We start from the raw sequence: 17936 nt of genomic DNA on the forward strand, positions 1-17936 counted from the left end.
AGGCAACATGTTTTTACTTTAGCATACCCTACCATTTGAGCAGTGGTCGGCAAATCTAGAGTCCAATAGTTCTAGACTACAGTTATTATGTGACAATTTTATGTTCCTGTATTATCAAAAGTCCGTAGGTTAATGCAGTTAGTTGTGAGTTCTATGACTAGTCCCTGGGCAGTAAAAATACAATCCATAAGACCCTCCCCTAACTCTGATACCTGTGGTAAGAATGAGATCTGAAACCTAATGATTTACTTTGGACCAGAGAGATATATTAAGGTAGGGTGTGGACTTTTCATTAAATGTGACTTTTGGAAGGATGGATGCAGAGTGTGTAATTGTGATCAGTTGATTGGGAGGCTTGCTAGGGTTATACAGGCAAAGTATGTGTGGTCATTAGGATCCAAGTGGTCAGTGAAGGAAAGATGGAACTTTGGAATGGTTCCAATAGTGCACACACAAAATGGAGGTCATGAACAAGCTTGCTGGTGGGATAAGACACCCTGTACAAGAGGAGCATTATAGGCAAGGGCAGGGGTGAAGGATAAGGTTCTGGGGTGGCCTTTGGGGTTGAGGAAGAGGGATTAGGCAAAGTAAAGGATGAGGGAAAGAAAGAAGGCAGTAGTAGGAAGATTGGAGGGCCAGAAAGAGAGGAAAGATGAGAATAAGAGATATGTTTTAGAGGGGTGCTTTGGGGCCAAGGATAAGTGATTAGGTGGGCTAAAAGAAAAGGGGGTACAACATAGAGAAAGACAAATACACTAGCAGGTGTATTTGTAAATTGCTAACAAAGCTCAAATGACACAAAGTGTGTGGAAATAGAGGATGGGTGGTTTTTTTTTGTTTTTGTTTTAAAAAAAAACAAACAACAGTATTGAGAGAATGGTTGAGTTTTAGTGTAAAAAAACATAACACTAGACCAAGGCTTTAGCTAATCTGTTAATTTCCAAAGCCAGGTCAGAATGAAAGCTAGGCCAGGCTTTCGGAAGCATGGAGCTGTCACAGGCTAGTGTGGCTCTGGCTAAAGTATACCTGATGAATCATTGTCCACATCTTACACTTGTCTTTGATCTGGTTTTATAGCTACTAATTTATGGCTTGAGACAATGCCTAAGAAAGTGTCTGGTTTGAAGGGGAGTAAAGAATATCACATTCTCGTCATTTACCTGGGAAGAGTTAAAGCTTTAACATTTGAAGGATGGTTACTGCCAAATGGGCACTGTGCTCACAGTTATAAGGCCAACTCAAAACGCTCTACGTCAAGGATCATCCGTGTGAAATACAGGAACATTTTTATAGTTCATATAACCAGAGTCAGGCATTATGTTTTGTGCTTACATTATATTAGTTAAACATTGCATAGATTGGGGGCTGGTGAAATGGCTTAGCATCTAAAGGCATTTGCTGCACGCGAGCCTGATGGCCAACTATGATCTCCAGAACAACAGTGAAAGGAAGCAGAGAGCAGATATCTGGAAGCAATCATCTCCCCATGGAGCCAGGACATGCCTGTGCCCCTGTGCCCACCCCCCACATACATACACACACACACACACAAATACATACACACACTCATAATAATAGAGACGGCATGTTACTATGAGACAGAAAATTATAAATGACATAAGAAAAATTGGTCACTGACTTGGAAGAAAATAACCAGATATCACGGGAAAGAGCAATTGAAAATTCAATTCCATTTAATTGAGGCAATGTTTCTTTCACATACGGGTTACATTTCATCAGGAGATTTGTTTTGACGTTGTAACCATTCAGTAAGTAAAAAAAAACAACAACACATTTCTTTGGGAAAAATACTTCTAAGCCTAGGCTCTTTCCACATAGAAATACAATGCACAAAACGAACATACTTCACAGAAGTCACACACACACACACACACACACACACACTGCTGCACCATGTTTGGCAAATAGAACATCTCTAAGAGTGGGCTCAGGACTGGCTGCAGTGTGGGCAGCTCTGAGTAACAAAAACCCATGTGGTAAAGTGCTGAGTCATCACAGTCCTAGGCTCTACTGGCCGCGTGGTCTGCTCTTCCCTCTGCCAGCACAGTGCCAAGGCAGCCACCGGCAGAACGCAAATGAACGGGTTTGTATTAGTGTTCTCAAACTGCTTCGTTTATAGACACTGAAGTTTTGTTTCCTACAACCTTCATGTCTCACAAAATACTTAACTTTTGCAATAATTAAGGAATATAAAACTAATCTCAGCTTACAGGCTATAAAAAAATGGGCTGTGGATCTGGCCGATGGACTATGGGGCATCAACCCCAGGCCTTGCCTACTCAGGATCTGCTCCTGAGCCACCGTGGGGAGATACACAACCAAATAAAGTCAAGGCACTAACAGCAACAAGGTGGGAGATAGTGTGTTGCCAACCTTTTCACTGTGTGGGTCAGGGAATAAAAATTAACGGAAGTAATACCTAACGCTGAGTTCTTATGTTTCACACACACTGTTCTAAGAGTTTTAAAATAGGAACTTATTTCAACCTCCAGGTAATTTTAGGATGTTTCTACCATTACTGTCACAGAGAAAGAAGCTTAGGCACAGTGGAGTCCCATGGCATGCTGGGATCTGGGTCAAGGTAGTGGGGGCCTAAAGTCTCACTTTCAGCCACTGGCCATGTTGCCTCTGCTACCAAGAATAGGAAGGAAAAACCATGAGGTATTTTTCATAGGCAACACAAACACAGACACCACATCTGCAACAAGAAAAGTGAATACTGCTGCTGTAGGAGCAGCAGCTGCTCAAAGGCATTTCCCACCCAGATTTCAGCCGCTCACGATACAGCCGAAAAAATTACAAAAACATTGTTTCTTTTGAGGGGTCCATTTAGTAACAATGGCTGACCCCATTTGTAAGCACGAGGAGATAGGTGAAAAGACACGTTATGCATTTAAAGTATACACCAACATAGCTACAGTAACAATGCTACCAGTGAGAATCACTGTCAATTACAGCTGCTGCGCTCAGGAACAACCACAGCGGGTTCCAGGAGCAAATCACACATTTAGAAATGTGTTTTGTAGACACACACACACACACACACACACACCCCTACATCCTACCTATTAAAAGACTTCTTTGTTTAATGATGTTTCTTTTCTTATTGTTGCTCTTTAAATAGCTTTGATATATGGGATATTTATTGGTTTCTGGTTTTGGTTGGTTGGTTGGTTTCTGTAGGAAGTAAAAAAAAAACAACCTTGGACCCTGGCAACATGATTAACAGTGTGAAGATACTTCCAATACCTATGTAGGTATGATTAAAGTATTAATATGATTAACATTCAGTGATGGGTGCGTTCTTGACAAGGCTTCTGTGCCTGCTGCATCTATGCACTATTTCTCTCATATTTTTAAGATGAGTCCAACTGTGTGAAGAGACACCCATGAGAATTCCTCACGGTGGACTGAATGGGTGGTGCTATGTGCTGTGCTATGATGGAAACTTCTGGAAATTTGCTTAATTACTGGAGTTCTGCCCCATATAGTTATTTCTATATGGCACCTACATGGTAACTTCTGAAAGAAAAGGTTTCCTTCATGTTTTACAATGTTCACAGTTTCTGCCACCTGACACTTACGAAAGTCGACCATACTACAAAGTTCTCCCTAATAACATCACAGAATTTCTTTCTGTGCATTTGCTGATGTTTCTATACAGGAAAAAAAAACAAAAAACAAAAAACAAACAACAACAACAAAAAAAAAAAAACAAAACCAAACCAAAAAAACCCCAGAAAAACATGGCTGACAGTTTTTCCTCACTATCTCACTATTTAGGAGGTTTTCCTCCTGTGTGGACCAGAGCAGAAGGATGCGTTCTGGACTCGCCCTATTTGCTAGCTTTCCCCTTCTTGGCGTGTGTCTTCTGATGGGCCGTGAGCTGTGACTTCTGGATGTAGGTTTCCCCGCACTCCTGGCACTTGTAGGGCTTCTCCCCCGTGTGCTTTCGCTCGTGGATGACAAAGTGCGACTTCTGAGAGAAGGATTTCCCACACACCTCGCACTCGTAGGGCTTCTCCCCCGTGTGCGTCCTCTCGTGTAATCGGAGCACCGAGTTGACGGAGAAGCACTTGCCACACTCGGCGCACGCGTAGGGCTTCTCCCCGGTGTGCTTCCTCTCGTGCTTGGTGAGGTCTGACTTGTAGTAGAAGGTCTTCCCGCACTTGCTGCACTCGAAGGGCTTCTCGCCGGTGTGCGTTCGCTGGTGCACAGTGAGGGCTGACTTCTGGTAGAAGCAGTTGCCACACTCCTTGCATTTGTAAGGCTTCTCCCCCGTGTGAGTTCTCTGGTGCGTTTTGAGGTGTGAGTTCCTAGAGAAGAGCTTCCCGCACTCCTTGCACTTGTAGGGCTTCTCCCCCGTGTGCGTCCTCTGGTGGACTGTGAGGTGTGACTTTTGAGAAAAGAACTTCCCGCACTCCTTACACTGGAAAGGTTTCTCCCCCGTGTGTGTCTTCTGGTGCACCAGGAGGTAGGCCTTCACGTAGAAGAACTTCCCGCACTCCTTACACTCGAAGGGCTTCTCCCCCGTGTGTGTTTTCTGATGTTCCGTGAGGTGTGGCTTCTGGTAGAACGACTTATCACACTGGCTACATTCATAGGGTTTCTCCCCTGCGTGGATTCTCAAATGTCTAGTGAGAGAGGACAGGTGGTAGAAGATTTTGTTACACTCTTTACACGGGTAGGTCTTCTTTCTGGTGTGGACTTTCTGGTGGACCGTGAGGTCTTCGCTCTTATAGAAAGACTGCCCGCATTTCTCACACTCATAGGACCTCTTGGTGTGTGTCTCTTGGTGCGCCGTGAGGGCCGACTTCTTGCAGAAGGACTTTCCACACTCGCCACAGTCGTAGCTTTCGTGCTGGGCGGGAGTTTTCCGGCGTTTTGTGAGTTCTTTCCTAGAGAGAAAGTTCCAAATCCGTTAGTAGGACTTCCAGAGCTTTTTCGATGTTGTGCTTTCTCTGGATAACTCTGACGGTGACTTTGGTAATCCTGTTTGTCAGGTTCAAAGGGCTTCTCCCCTGTGAACACTGATCCACACTGGACAGAATGAGGCTCCTACTGAATTCCTGTCTCAGGGTTTCTTAATGGCTAGACTGTGCTTTTTTATAATGAAGCCTCTGTTAGTGCACAGTTCAGAAGAAAGAAAAAAAAAAAAAACCAAAAATGAAGTCTGACTCTCTTGATCCCACATCACGCCCCTTAGGAAGGCATTCTAAGTCCACCTAAAGTATTTCAAGCAAGACCATTCTTCCTCCCAAAGCTTCTATTCTACATGTTACATATTATTAAACTTGCCTTGAGGTTCCAGCCTGGGGTTCCTGGTGTTTGGCTTTGGGGTCACGAACATTCCGCTGCTTGTCTGCAAAGAAATCAAGATTTTTTTTTTAATTTTTTAATTTAATTTTATTTTTTTACAAACCATTGTGATTAACAATTGAGTCTTAGTCTTCAGGCAAGGCTGTCTTGACAGAAGTACTCTCAAATGAAGTTTTCCTCTATACCATTTGTTTTCACTGTTAATCTAGAGACTCTTAAGTAGAATCTAGATCTGTCGACCCCGTGGGTGTGTCTCAAGTATGTTAGTGAATGTTGGGAAAAGTAGCCTAAAAGCGAGAGGCACTGCTGCCTGGGTTCAGGACTTTGAACTGTGTAACAACAGGGAAAGCTGGCTGAGCCACAGACACTCATGCATTCGCTCCCCTTGTTCCCCCATCCCCACATACACATGTATGCACACCCCTATTTCCTGAACACGGTTGCCCACTATTTTTTCTGGTTAGGAGCTCAATGCCCCTCATGAGCAGGGAGTTGTCTAACGATACCTTCACTCTCTACCCTTCTTTCTCTCCTATCTAGTGTTAGGGGCTTAAGAGGGAAAAAGAAAGGGGGTGGGGAAGCGTGAAGAAAGAACCCAGAAAGTACCAAACGCTGGCTACAAAGAGCTTTAAAAGGACAGGGCTTATTCGGTTTGCAGTTCAGGCTTAGAGCCCCTCACTGCAGGGACGTGAAGGCAGAAATTCAAGGCAGCTGCTTACATCCATACTCAAGAGCACCGAGTACCTGGACAAAGGAACTAATGGGTTCACATACAGGTCTTCACACCTACAAACATAGATTACCGTTTAACAGTTCCCTACTGGAGGCCTGAAGCCACGGATAGGCCTGCACTATACAATTTTTTTTTCCCTATGCATAATTCCCTATGATACTTCCTTCCCCGTTAGTAAAAAGAAGTGCCCTAAGGTTTCATTTTGGCATAGCTGAATATCCAGGATCCCTACTCCTATGCTTTGTGACTGTTAAAAAGTAAAATAAGAATTACTTGAGCATGGGCGCTACGGCCTTTCAACAATTGATCTGAAAACCAAGATGGCCACTAAGTGACTAAGGTAAGCGGCACATATAGTGTGGCCATAGCAGAGAAAAAGATTATTCCTGTTAGTGAAGAACAGAGCAAGATTACACCACAGGGTCGGAACAGCAGGCGGCTTAAATTTTATGGACTGCCGACTTCCGGAATTTTCCACTTACTGTCTTTGACTGTGGTCGACCGTGGCTAGCTGAAACCACAAATCAAAGTGCAGATGGACTAGGGTTACTAGTTAGCAGAGCACAAGCTCATCAACTTCTTCATCTGTCCAGAGCAATGTCGATAGCAAGTGAATGTCTCAGAACATCAATTTCCTCATGGGTAGAGGAACATCCCTGTGGTTTAGGCATTTCCTTTCCACTGAATTTTCACCTGAACATGAGCGTCTAGGAACACATGCACTTGAAAGGAAGGACAGACACACACACAATCAGGGAACAAGCAATCTATAGAGTAGGATAATTTCCCAGTTGTCACACCAGAGATTTCCAATCCTGATGTTATCCTGACCATCACATCCTGTATTTCTAAAGCACTATTTACCCATGGTTCAACACAAGTCATGAGTTCTGTTTTCATATTTTAGCTTCTGTATCTCTTCTCCCAACTTACTACAGACCTCTAAAAATTATTCCACAGAAAACAAAGGGAGATGTGTGGAAGGTCAACCTGAGGTCCAGTCTCAGGTTTTTGTAACTCGAGTAAGAAAACAAAATATGACAACAGGTAGATAATGATATTGAAGAGTCAGTTTTCAACATAAAAATGCAATATTTAGTTTTAAGAGGGGGTAGCCCTTGAAGGATTTATAATAAAGCAGAAGGCAGGCAGTATCTCTTGTTATTAAACATTCATTCTTTCAGCAAGTAGCTAACGGACAAGCAGTGTATATCAAGCACTGCACGCGAGTCAGAGGGATGAGGCAGGAGTCCCCTGGTCAAACCACCACAAATGACATGAGGAGCTTCATGCTAAGAACAAACCCAGACAGAAACGTCGGGTCTGCTAAAATAATATGACTACAAGCAACACAATGATTTAGAATCCGAATTCAAAGCTTAACGACAGAACAGGAAGTTAAAACTGATGTTAAGAGTAACAGGTATTTTGTTGTTAATAGGAAAAAGGTGGGAGACAGCATGTGAAAACATTTTTAAGGTTTGTGGTCGCATGCTCCAATAGTACGGGATAATTGGAAATTTGAAAACAAAAGATAGAAATCTGAGGCAAGATAGCATAGGAATCCTATTTTCAACAGAGGAAAGAGAGGTAAACCTGATTTAAGAATGTGTAACAAAATAGGGGTTTAGGTGGAGAGAAGAAAAATTGGTGTGATTTAGGATTTAAACCCATGAAGAGAGCATCTTCAATCATTTCTGAAACTATAGGGAATTCAGGAAGACTCCTGTTTTAAAAGGCATTCTCGACGGGTATTTCAAAGGGCCCACATGCAACACGGTTTTTCCCTCACTCACCACCACGGTTGCGATGTAAAAATTCTAATATCCACGGCTCCTGCTCTTTTCCTTTCTTCAACTTGGAGATCACGCTCGGCTTAACCACACGATAACCTAGTAATGATAAAGAGAAAGGAAATGACATAAATCCCTTGGAAGAGAGGTACGATCCCACGTGTGCTTCAAAAATGTATTCTCTAAATGAAGAGGTGGGAACACACATGTTTTTTTCTGGTATTTCCAAACAGATTAACTTCGGGTCACTTGTCTTTATAGAGACCTTTATAGAGTTTATATAGACCTGTGTAGAGTTCCAGCAAATGGGAGCAGAAATGGAAACTACTGGGCATTACATACGAGGAAATTTTTCTCACCCACAGAGACCAGGTGACGGTAGTTCTCCAACATTACATCTTTGTACAGAGACTTCTGAGCAGGGGTCAGTAGCTTCCATTCTGCCTTGCTGAATTCAACAGTAACATCTCTTAATGTCACGGGTCCCTGAAACAACAATTTCAATTCAGTTTGAAGCGACGTCAGGAAGGCTGCCAGGTTGGGAGCTAGACAAACAGCAGAGCATTTGCAAGGCCCTGAGTTTAACCCCAGGACAAAAGAGAAAAAAAGAAAAAGCTAACACATGAAACTAGCTCGGAGTAGCCTCGTGATATTCACTCTGGCCAGCTATAATAAAGCAATTGCACATTTTGTCAAGGAACTTATCTTTTGATAAGGAGGAAAAGATATAAAATTTTAATGTCAGTATGTGTAGCAGATGCTCTGGCAGAAGTTTGTTCAAGACACAAGGAGTTCAGATGGTAACAGTTATTTGCATTGTGGGAAAGCTGTTATATATTATTATGTGGTCAAACCATCTAATATAAGCTAGAAATAAGTTCACAATTGGCAGTGGGGTGGACAAATGGGGAACAGCAACTTTAGGAAAACGGGAATGATGCAGAGTGAAAACAGTTCATAGGGCTGAGTTAATTAATTCACGAAGGCGGACAACAGAATGCAAAGAAAGAGATCCTCGCGTCTCTGCCTCCCTAGCCCTGAATTACATCCAGCTACACGCAGCTTTTTACATGGGTGCTGGGGATCCAGGCTCAGGCTCTCAGGCTTGCACAGACACACTCTCCTGACTGAGCCATCTGCACAGTCCCACTTTTTAAATCAGATAGACAGAATAAACCCCTGGGAGGAAAATGAGAACAGGTCCTATAGCGCCTACGTGGTTTGGTAGGAGCTAGAGTTTTCATGACTTTTTTTTTTTCTAATTGGTTGAGACAGGATCGTTCTAAACGGCCTCATGTTTGTCATCCTCCCATTTCAAACTTTTGGATAAAGGGATTACAAACGGACGTCACCATGCCCAACTCCAGTTTCTTTCATTTTGTTGAAAGAAACACATTAAGGCTATAAAATTCCCTGTTAAACCTACTGTATTTATACTCCACAAGATCTAAATTGTAGTATTTCATTGAAGAAGCAATTTGGTGCACACTCATGCTTCTTCGGGGGTGGGAAACGGGGAAGGTAAAGAAGGATTACATTTATATACAGCAGCCTGGCATGAAACACAGAGTTCCCCTGCTCCCGTCTCCTGGGCGCGTCACCGTGCCTCGCTGCACACACATTCTTAGGTTTTCGGTTTCCTTGATTTCTTGAAAACACGTCCTACTGTTTCTGCTTTATGTGTTTGTTTGCTGAAATCAGGAAAGGTGTCCCTTTGGTTTGGGGGTTCTTTCCTCAACTCACTAGCCTGCTTCCTCTCTTCCTTTCTAAATATGTTATTTGTTCTATACCTGACCTAAGACCTGGTTTTCCCCATCTCCTCCCGGTGGTTCCTGGGACTTTACCTAACCAACCTGTACTGTGTTTTCTCATAAATGCTAATAAGATTGCACGTGGAATTGAGAACTCCTAACAAGGAAGGAATTAAGCCTCTTTTATTTATCTCTTATTACCAGGTGAGTTGGACATTTCCCTTGGAAACTAGAGGACTCTCCCTAACTTTTAAGTAAGACTGGCAGTTACCTCTCTGAGGCACAAAGGGGGCCTTTAGAGTGCATGGACTGAGTTATCTGCGGATTTCTGAAATCGTAGTCTCTTTGGCTGTGTGGTGTTGTTGTTTAGGGTCTCCATTTTATTCACCCGCTTTTCCCTTGTCACTTTGCTTGGGGTGACTTGGTTCTTGTCACGTGTCTCCTATCATGCATTGCATCATGCATTATCATTTCTTTCATGACTCTGCTCCCTTGGGTGTTTTTTTTTTTTTTTTTTTTTTTTTATCTTAGGTCATTTTCTGTTCTGTTATTTTTTTTCCCCTGAGTTAATCCACTTATTTTTCCATTTTTACCATAGGCTCTAGTTTCTGTTTTTTTGAGGTTCTTTCCTATCACAATTACTTTATGTGAAAGAATTATATCAAGATTTCCCTGTCTTTGTTTGGGGATCATTCCCATCAGTTGAGGAGTAAGCACCCTTGCCTTGTGCTTTATTGTCATGTTAGTATCACATGACTGCTCAGTGACTTCTTCTGAGAGAGATTATATGCAGGTCTGTGTGTCCATGAAAGTCCGTGTGTCCATGTGTCCACGTGTTTGGCTTTGGGTTTTTGCTTCGGTTTGGTTTTTGAGGCAGGATCTCTCACTTGGACCTGAGCTTCCCTGAAGTTGGCTCCCACCTTGGGGAGATTTAGGTGTTGCAGTATTCCTGAAGGAAGCATGGAATAAGGGGTAGGCTCTGGGGTCAGACAGCCTCATCTACTCCCAGTTCACTCTCTGCTGCGTGCTTGGTGCTTGTGTCCGACAGTGCGGACTTCGAGCCTCCCGCTTCTGCCACCGTGGATGCTGGTTATTGACATGCCTCCCCGCTGTGATGGACTCCCTGCTGTGAGGGACTCTTACTCCTCTGGAACCATAAGCCAAAATAAACTCTCCATAGTTTCTTTCGGTCATGGTGTTTTATCACAGCAACAGAAAAGTTGTTAACATACCCAGCTTCTTACACAGGATCAAATTCACATCCTCATAGTTGGCCTGGCTAGTGCTTTGCCAACTAAGATATCTTCCTGGGTCTAGGAATTTGTTTTCTTCCTGACCAAATCACAGTAAGAGTTGATTTCATTATGGAGTCTGAGAATATTGCTCAAGCGTTGGTTCAAAATCCAGTTCTTCTGTTAGCAAAGCAAGTTATATATTCCTAAAAATCCCTGGGAAGGTGGTCCTGGGGTATATAACAAAGCAAACTGAGCAGGCAAGAAAGAATGGGCCAGTAAGCTGTGTTCTTCTGCGACCTCTGCTCCCGATCTTCCTCCAGGTTCCGGCTTGAGCTCCTGTGCTGACTTCCCTCAATGCCGGACTGTGGCATAGAAGTGTAAGCCAAATAAACCCTTTCCTCTTCAAGTTTGTTTTGGCCAGTGTGGGGTGTGTGTGTGTGTGTGTGTGTGTGTGTGTGTGTGTGTGTGGCTACGGGCTTAACACATTAGCTCACAGCTTACACATCTGTATGTGAGATGAGTGCAGGCGTAGATCCCGAAGCTAAAAAAAGAGACGAAGGGATGGAGAGAAAGTGTTCAGAAGGGACATACACAACCTGAAAGCAGAAAGGGAGTCACGAGGATGAGTGGAGGGGTGCAAAGTGGGGAGGTCATGCGGATGGGGGGAGAACAGGGAATAGGGGAATCAACCCAACAGTTTTTGTTCCAAAATGACCACATGAAACCTGATACTTCTTAAAAAATTTAAAAACAAGCAACACAGAATCCACTGAAGAAGCTCAGCACCAGATCTGAGCAGGCTGAATACAGAATCTATGAAGCCGACAGTGTCCTAGCACGGCAACCCTGGCTCAGCATTCCAGTGCCGGCGTGACTGATTACCTGTCACTACAAACTGAAAAAAGGAAAGGGACACCCTCATCTCCAAAATTGGCATTTATGAAAAATGTCAATGGCACAAACTTGGGGAAGAAGGCACAATGTTTGATTTATAAGCGTCCTTCAAAAGTCCATGTGGTTAAAGGCTCATCAGGAACCTGACAGGATCTGTTGAGGGTCTAGTTAGATTCATGTCGCTGAGTGTATGCCACTGAAGAGCACCGTGCAACCCTGGTCCCTTTTTAGGCATGGTGGAGCTGACTGGTCATAGACTGGAACCTCTGAAGCCATAAGCCAAAACAATCCATTTCTCCTTGTAAGCTGACAGGGCATTTGCTGTGGTGACAGCAAATTGTCACATGAGGGAATTCCTTAATTTGATCAAAGGTGTTTCTACATGATCTACACCCACTGTTATAGTCAGTGAATGACTAAATTCTTTCCCCTTAAGCTAAAGGGGGAAAAGCAAAGATGTCTGCTCTCAGCATCGCCATTCAAACACCACTCTAGAGAGAAAGCATAGACGGTGCTATAACTAACAGAAACTGGATGGCCACACAGAAAAGAATGAAACTAGATCCTTATCTCTCACCTTGCACAAACTCAACTCCAAATGGACCAAGGACCCCAATATAAGACCTAAATCTCATTAACGAGAAAGTATGGAATATGCCTCAACATAGGCACAGGACTCTGATAGCACAAACTTTAAGACTAACAAATGACAAATGGAGCTACAAGAAACTAAAAAGCTTTTGTACAGCAAAGAATAATACCATCCAAGCAAAGAGGAAGCCTACATCTGACAGACAGTTAGTGCATAGAATATACAAAGAACTAAAAAAAAAAAAAAATCCTAATTACCAAGAAAACAAACAACCCAACTTTTGAAACTTTTGAGGCACAGAACAAAGAAGAATTCTTAAAAGATAAAATTCAAATAGCTGAGAAATACCTTTTTTGTTTTTTAAATGTTCATCATCCTTAGCCATCAGGGAAATGCAAATTAAAAGTACTTTGAGATTTCATCTTGTCCTAGATAAAATGGCTAAGATCAAAGAAACAAATACTGGAATGGGTATGTGGAAAAATGAAGGTTTGTTCACTCGCAGTTGGAGTGGAAACCCATGGAGCCACTCTGGAAATCAGTGTGGAGGTGCATCAGGAAAGCTAAAACCATACCTATTGTGTGTTCTAGCTAGGCCATTCTTGGGCACATACCCAAAGGCTTCTATATCTTACTACACAGATACTTGCTTATCCGTGCTCACTGCTGTTGTATTCACAAGAGCCAGCAAATGGAAACAGCCTCAAGGTCCATCAAGTGATGAGAGGAAAATAAAAATGTGGTGGTACATATACACAATGGAATATTATTCAGCTGTTAAAAAAGAAAGAAGTTTGATGACAAATAAATAGAGCTGAAAGTAACCCTCACCAAAAATAGAAAAAGAAGACAAATGTTACATATTTCTCTCATATGTGCATGTTAACTTTAACTCTTTAGATACCTGTTTAAATTACTATAGAAAGCAAGAAACTAGTATAGGCCATGCGGGGTGGGGGGGGGGGGAGTTCAAGAGAAGGGGACTAGAACACAAGTGGTATGAAGAGGAATAATGGAACAATTAGAGTTAAGTTGGATGGGGAAATGGAAGGCAGGCTAGAGAGCCTTTGAAAAGCAATATGCAATCTTGTAATCCCAGCGCTTTGAAAGGCAGAGGCTGGAGATCTCTGTGAGTCTCAGGCCAACATGGTCTACAAAGTGAGTCCAGGGCAGCCAAGGCTACACAGAGAAACACTGTCTCAGAAAAGAAAGAAAGAGAGAGTGAGAAAGAAAGAGAGAGAGAAAGAAAGAAAGAAAGGAAGGAAGGAAGGAAGGAAGGAAGGAAGGAAGGAAGGAAGGAAGGAAGGAAGGAAGGAGGAGAGAGAGAAAGAAAAAGAAAGAAAGAGAGAGAAAGAAAGAAAGAGAAAGAAAGAAAAAGAGAGAGAAAGAAAGAGAAAGAGAAAGAAAAAAGAAAGAGAGAAAGAAAGAAGGAAGGAAGGAAGGAAAGAAAGAAAGAGAAAGAAAGAAAAGCAACATGTAAAACTACTATAGAAGCTTCCTAAAATATGTACATAAAAATCATATATAAAACGAGTTTAAATGGAGTCATTCTGTAATGGGGCCCAACTCCTCTCCTAGATACACTGAGCTATCAAATATAAATCTTAGCACCAGACTTCTTGAGCTGCTATATTTATATATATGTATGTCACTCAACATGGAGAAGTCAAGCTGGTACCAACCTGGAAGCTGCACCCTTACTGGCTAGCTTTCACAGTGCTGGAAGGATCTATGCACAAGGCAAAATCACCAGCCATCTTACTCGGCCCCAGTACTGACTATGCTGGCAAGATACGCCAACTGGTACATAGCGGCACAAATGTTATGGGAGAAACCAACCGGCTCTAAGGCCTGCTTCACAACATAGAACTCATTCCTGGTACTATTAACCGAACCAAAAACAGCTGCTGGCTAGGTCCTAGGGAAGAACGAACTGCGATTATTCTGCTAAACGAATGTAAGAAACTACCCCCTAAGTTTTTAATCGCTATACAGTAAGGCATCTCTCAGCCCTCATCAGAGCAGCTGCTTTCTGCGGTCGATTGATTAACACAGACCCACAACTGGGCCAGGTGTGGAGAAGAGGAGATTGCAGTAGACCCCAAATAGGAGGTGCCAAGTAGGCTAAATTGGGAAAGGTGTATTACATTCTTCCCAATACTCAGGGATCGGTGGAGAGGCTGTAGTGCCAGAGGCGGTGGATAAAAACCATAATTAAATGGTATTTTGAGGCAGCTGCCCAAAGGAATTCACAGCTGTTAGGACAGCATGAGCAAGACCTGTTTGAGCTCATGCCAGATGAAATTCCAGCGTGGGGTGGGGAGGGAGATGGGAAAGAAGAGGGGGGAGGGAGGTGGATGAAGTCTCCACCCTTAGCTGACAACTGATAGCTGCCAGCACAGAAAGAACATTTTCTAAGGATGTGGCTCCTTGCAGGCAGACTGGCTCCAGGGGAAGGTGACATATATCAAAGTATGTTGGATTTAATTTTTTTTTTTTTTTAATGAAGATACAAAGTTGGGTGCACAGGGAAGTAGAGGCAGATCTGGAAGGACTTGGGACTGAACATGATCAAAATATATTGAATTAATTCTCAAAGGATTAAAAAAAATTAAAATGTTAATAATACAACAAATTAAAGGGTTGGAAAAGCTCTCTGACATACTGAGACTTCTCTCTCAAAGTAACTTCAACTCTTGTAAGGATATCCAAAGATCCAGGTTCACAAGAACAATCAGCACCAAAATGGCAAAAACATTCATGATGCCCACATCGCTTAAGGGCCCATGTTTCTTGATTAAATGGCATTTAAGGTATACTACGGTATAGCTAGCCAGTATTATAAAAATATTAAGTAGTCATATTTTACTAGTGAGAAGTAACGCTACAATTCCCACTGGAATCCCCTTTCCCTTTCTGATTATAAAATAAGAAATTAAAACCTAAATCAACACATCATGAAGATGTTTGCACATCAAGGCACAATGAAGAACTCTTTGTAACAGCTAAGTTGTAGAACTATCTAGGTGTCCAAGAACAGAATGGATAAAGAGAACATGGCAGCTGCAACCAGTGGGGTTTCCGCCTCAAGGAGCAGGGAAGTCATGGTGACTTTCAGGTAAAGAGACGCAACAGCCGACAAACCGGGTCACGCCATTCTCAGCATGACAGACAGTGTGTTTTCACTCACTTGAGGCCCCTGGACTACACAGACACATAAAACCGCACACGTACATATGACACAAGAATAAAAGTGAAACTGCACAGACGACAAAGAGGACTAATGTAAGGGAAGGAAAAGAGGGACGATGGAGAGGTGAACGGGAACATATTCCACAGGCAGCATACACTTGTATGAAACCTTAAAGCACAATGATGCTTGTGGCATCTCCTGAAATCATTTAAGAATGTTTATCTTTTTCATTGGACTTTTTTAATTAAATTTTTTTTTCACACAGTACTATTTTGGTTATATTATTTCTGGTCTTCTAACTTCTGGATACTTCTCACCTCCCTACCCACCCAACCTGAGGTTTGTTCTCTCTCTCTCTCTGTCTGTCTTTCTCTCTGTCTGTCTCTGTCTCTCTCTCACACACATACACATACACACTCTCTCTCTCCTCCTCCTCAAATGAAAATAAAAAAAAAAAACAACAAGAAACAAAATCAATATGACAAAAAAATACTAAAACAAACCAAGAAAAAAAAATCACGCAAAAAACATGATTTGGTGTCAGTTTTGTGGCAGCCAACTACTCACGTGGGGCCTACCCTGGACTGTGGGTGACACACCCAGTAACACTCCATTGGAGAACACTGATCTTCCCTCTCCCAGCAGGTATCAATTGCAGACACTTTTTTGGCTAGGGGTGGGACTCTGAGTCCATTTCCCTTTTGTTGGGGAGATAGTTTTGTGCATTGTGTAAAGAAAGACTGTCTTGATTTCTGGTGGGGGGGGGGGAGAGAATGGAGCAGCTAAAGGATTTGTAACTTAACATGGCCATATTGTGTTCATATTTTAAGTTTAGGTATAATATTCCTATTTTATGTCATCAGTAAATGTTCTGAGAGGCAGAGAGGGAAAAAAAAACAGTCAGATCGAGATCATGATGGACAGTGGATTTGATCCAGGGATTGCCTTTAACCACTATTTCTCTCTCTTGAAGATTGCATCCCTGTCTACTGAGGACCTGCTTTCCTAGGAAAGAGTCATTCTACCATCTTGGAAATCAAACAATATCTGCCCTCCACACACACAAAAGGAGATGCTTAACTGACAGGGAGAACTAAGAACTGAAGAGCTCAGGAAAAGGCTGTGCTGATGTGAAAAAAGTTTACTGACTGTATCTGTAATTATGGAGCCCTGGGGCATTACAAGTCCAAAGTCAAATGCCCTTTGTCTACCTCCAGCCTTCTTCATAGCCATTCATATCCCTCCTCTGTGTTTCACCTAACATCCCTCGTTAACTCCTTTTGGAATGTACAAGACAAAGACCAACAAAGTCATCAGATAATATTTGAGGCCTGTTGCAGATTTCCCTTCTTCACTTTAACCTGCCAACCTGATGCTTTCAAGAATGCATTTTTAAGGCACCTTGATTAATGACTTTCTTCTGTTACTGCAAAAACTTCACGAAACTGCTAACAAATTGGGACATGGCACTTGAGTTTGCGTTCCTAGGCCACAGTCATGCATATTTTGTGCCAAAATGAATTATCTCTCATTTCTTCTGACTGAAGTGCTATGGTTTTGCAATGGCGTTCTTGATTTCCAATTGGCTTCCTCTTACTAAATTCAGGAGTCTCCTCGATTATTACCTTTGAGAACAGTGTTCCCTAATAAACACACAATCTGTTTTTCACTTCTTTGCATTCAAATTGCTTGACTACATCTCTGAACATAATCAGAAACACAAGTCAAATACTGATGAATTTTATATTTATCTTTAAAATCATATTTGTTAGCATCATTAGTGACCTAATCAGAAACTTTTTTTATATAAGAAGTTGTCATGTTCATTATGGAGGTCATAAGATTTCCCAAGTTCTAATTTTCACATTAATCAAATTTTAATATTAGCAAAAAAAAATACTAACAGGTTTTTTGTTTTTGTTTGTTTGTTTTTCTTGGAAGTGACAGACTTACTTCATTAAAAAAAAAAAGTTTGTTGCTGGGCATGTGGTGGTGCATGCCTTTAGTCCCAGCACTTTGGAGACAGAGGCAGGAGGAGCTCTGTGAGTTCCAGGCCAGCTAGTGCTACACACAGTGAGACTTTGTTAATTCCGAATAACCACAGTTTTTCTGCCAGTTCTTTCAAACATAAAAGATATGCCATGAAAAACTCTCAATATATTTATTTGCATAAAAAAAATCACTGAAGTGAGCTGGGCATGGTGGTGCACACCTGTAATCCCAGTACTTAAGAGAGGCAGAGGCAGGTGGATCTCTGTGAGTTCGAGGCCAACCTGGTCTACAAAGTGAGTCCAGGACAGCCAGGGTTACACAGAGAAACCCTGTCTAGAAAAAACAAAAACCAAAAAAACAAAACAAAACTAACTAACTAACTAACTAACTAACTAACTAACTAACTAACTAAC

At 42.2% G+C, this 17936-nt stretch overlaps 1 protein-coding gene across 1 annotated transcript in view; it reads right to left on the minus strand.

The window, feature by feature from the left end:
* Window positions 1–3713: 3713 nt before the first annotated feature.
* Znf25 (zinc finger protein 25) overlaps window positions 3714–17936 on the minus strand; it is a 17473-nt gene continuing 3250 nt past the window's right edge. Inside the window, exons 3-6 of the mRNA XM_055604206.1 lie at window positions 8226–8352; window positions 7870–7965; window positions 5320–5383; window positions 3714–4919 (exon numbers count right to left, since the gene is read on the minus strand). Of these exons, the coding sequence (XP_055460181.1) occupies window positions 3857–4919; window positions 5320–5383; window positions 7870–7965; window positions 8226–8352 (1350 nt within the window). The 3' untranslated portion in view covers window positions 3714–3856. The remainder of the gene's footprint in view (window positions 4920–5319; window positions 5384–7869; window positions 7966–8225; window positions 8353–17936) is intronic.

This window comes from Psammomys obesus, unplaced genomic scaffold (genome assembly GCF_907164565.1).
Source record: "Psammomys obesus unplaced genomic scaffold, mPsaObe1.curated_primary_1811, whole genome shotgun sequence".
Lineage (NCBI taxonomy): Eukaryota > Metazoa > Chordata > Mammalia > Rodentia > Muridae > Psammomys > Psammomys obesus.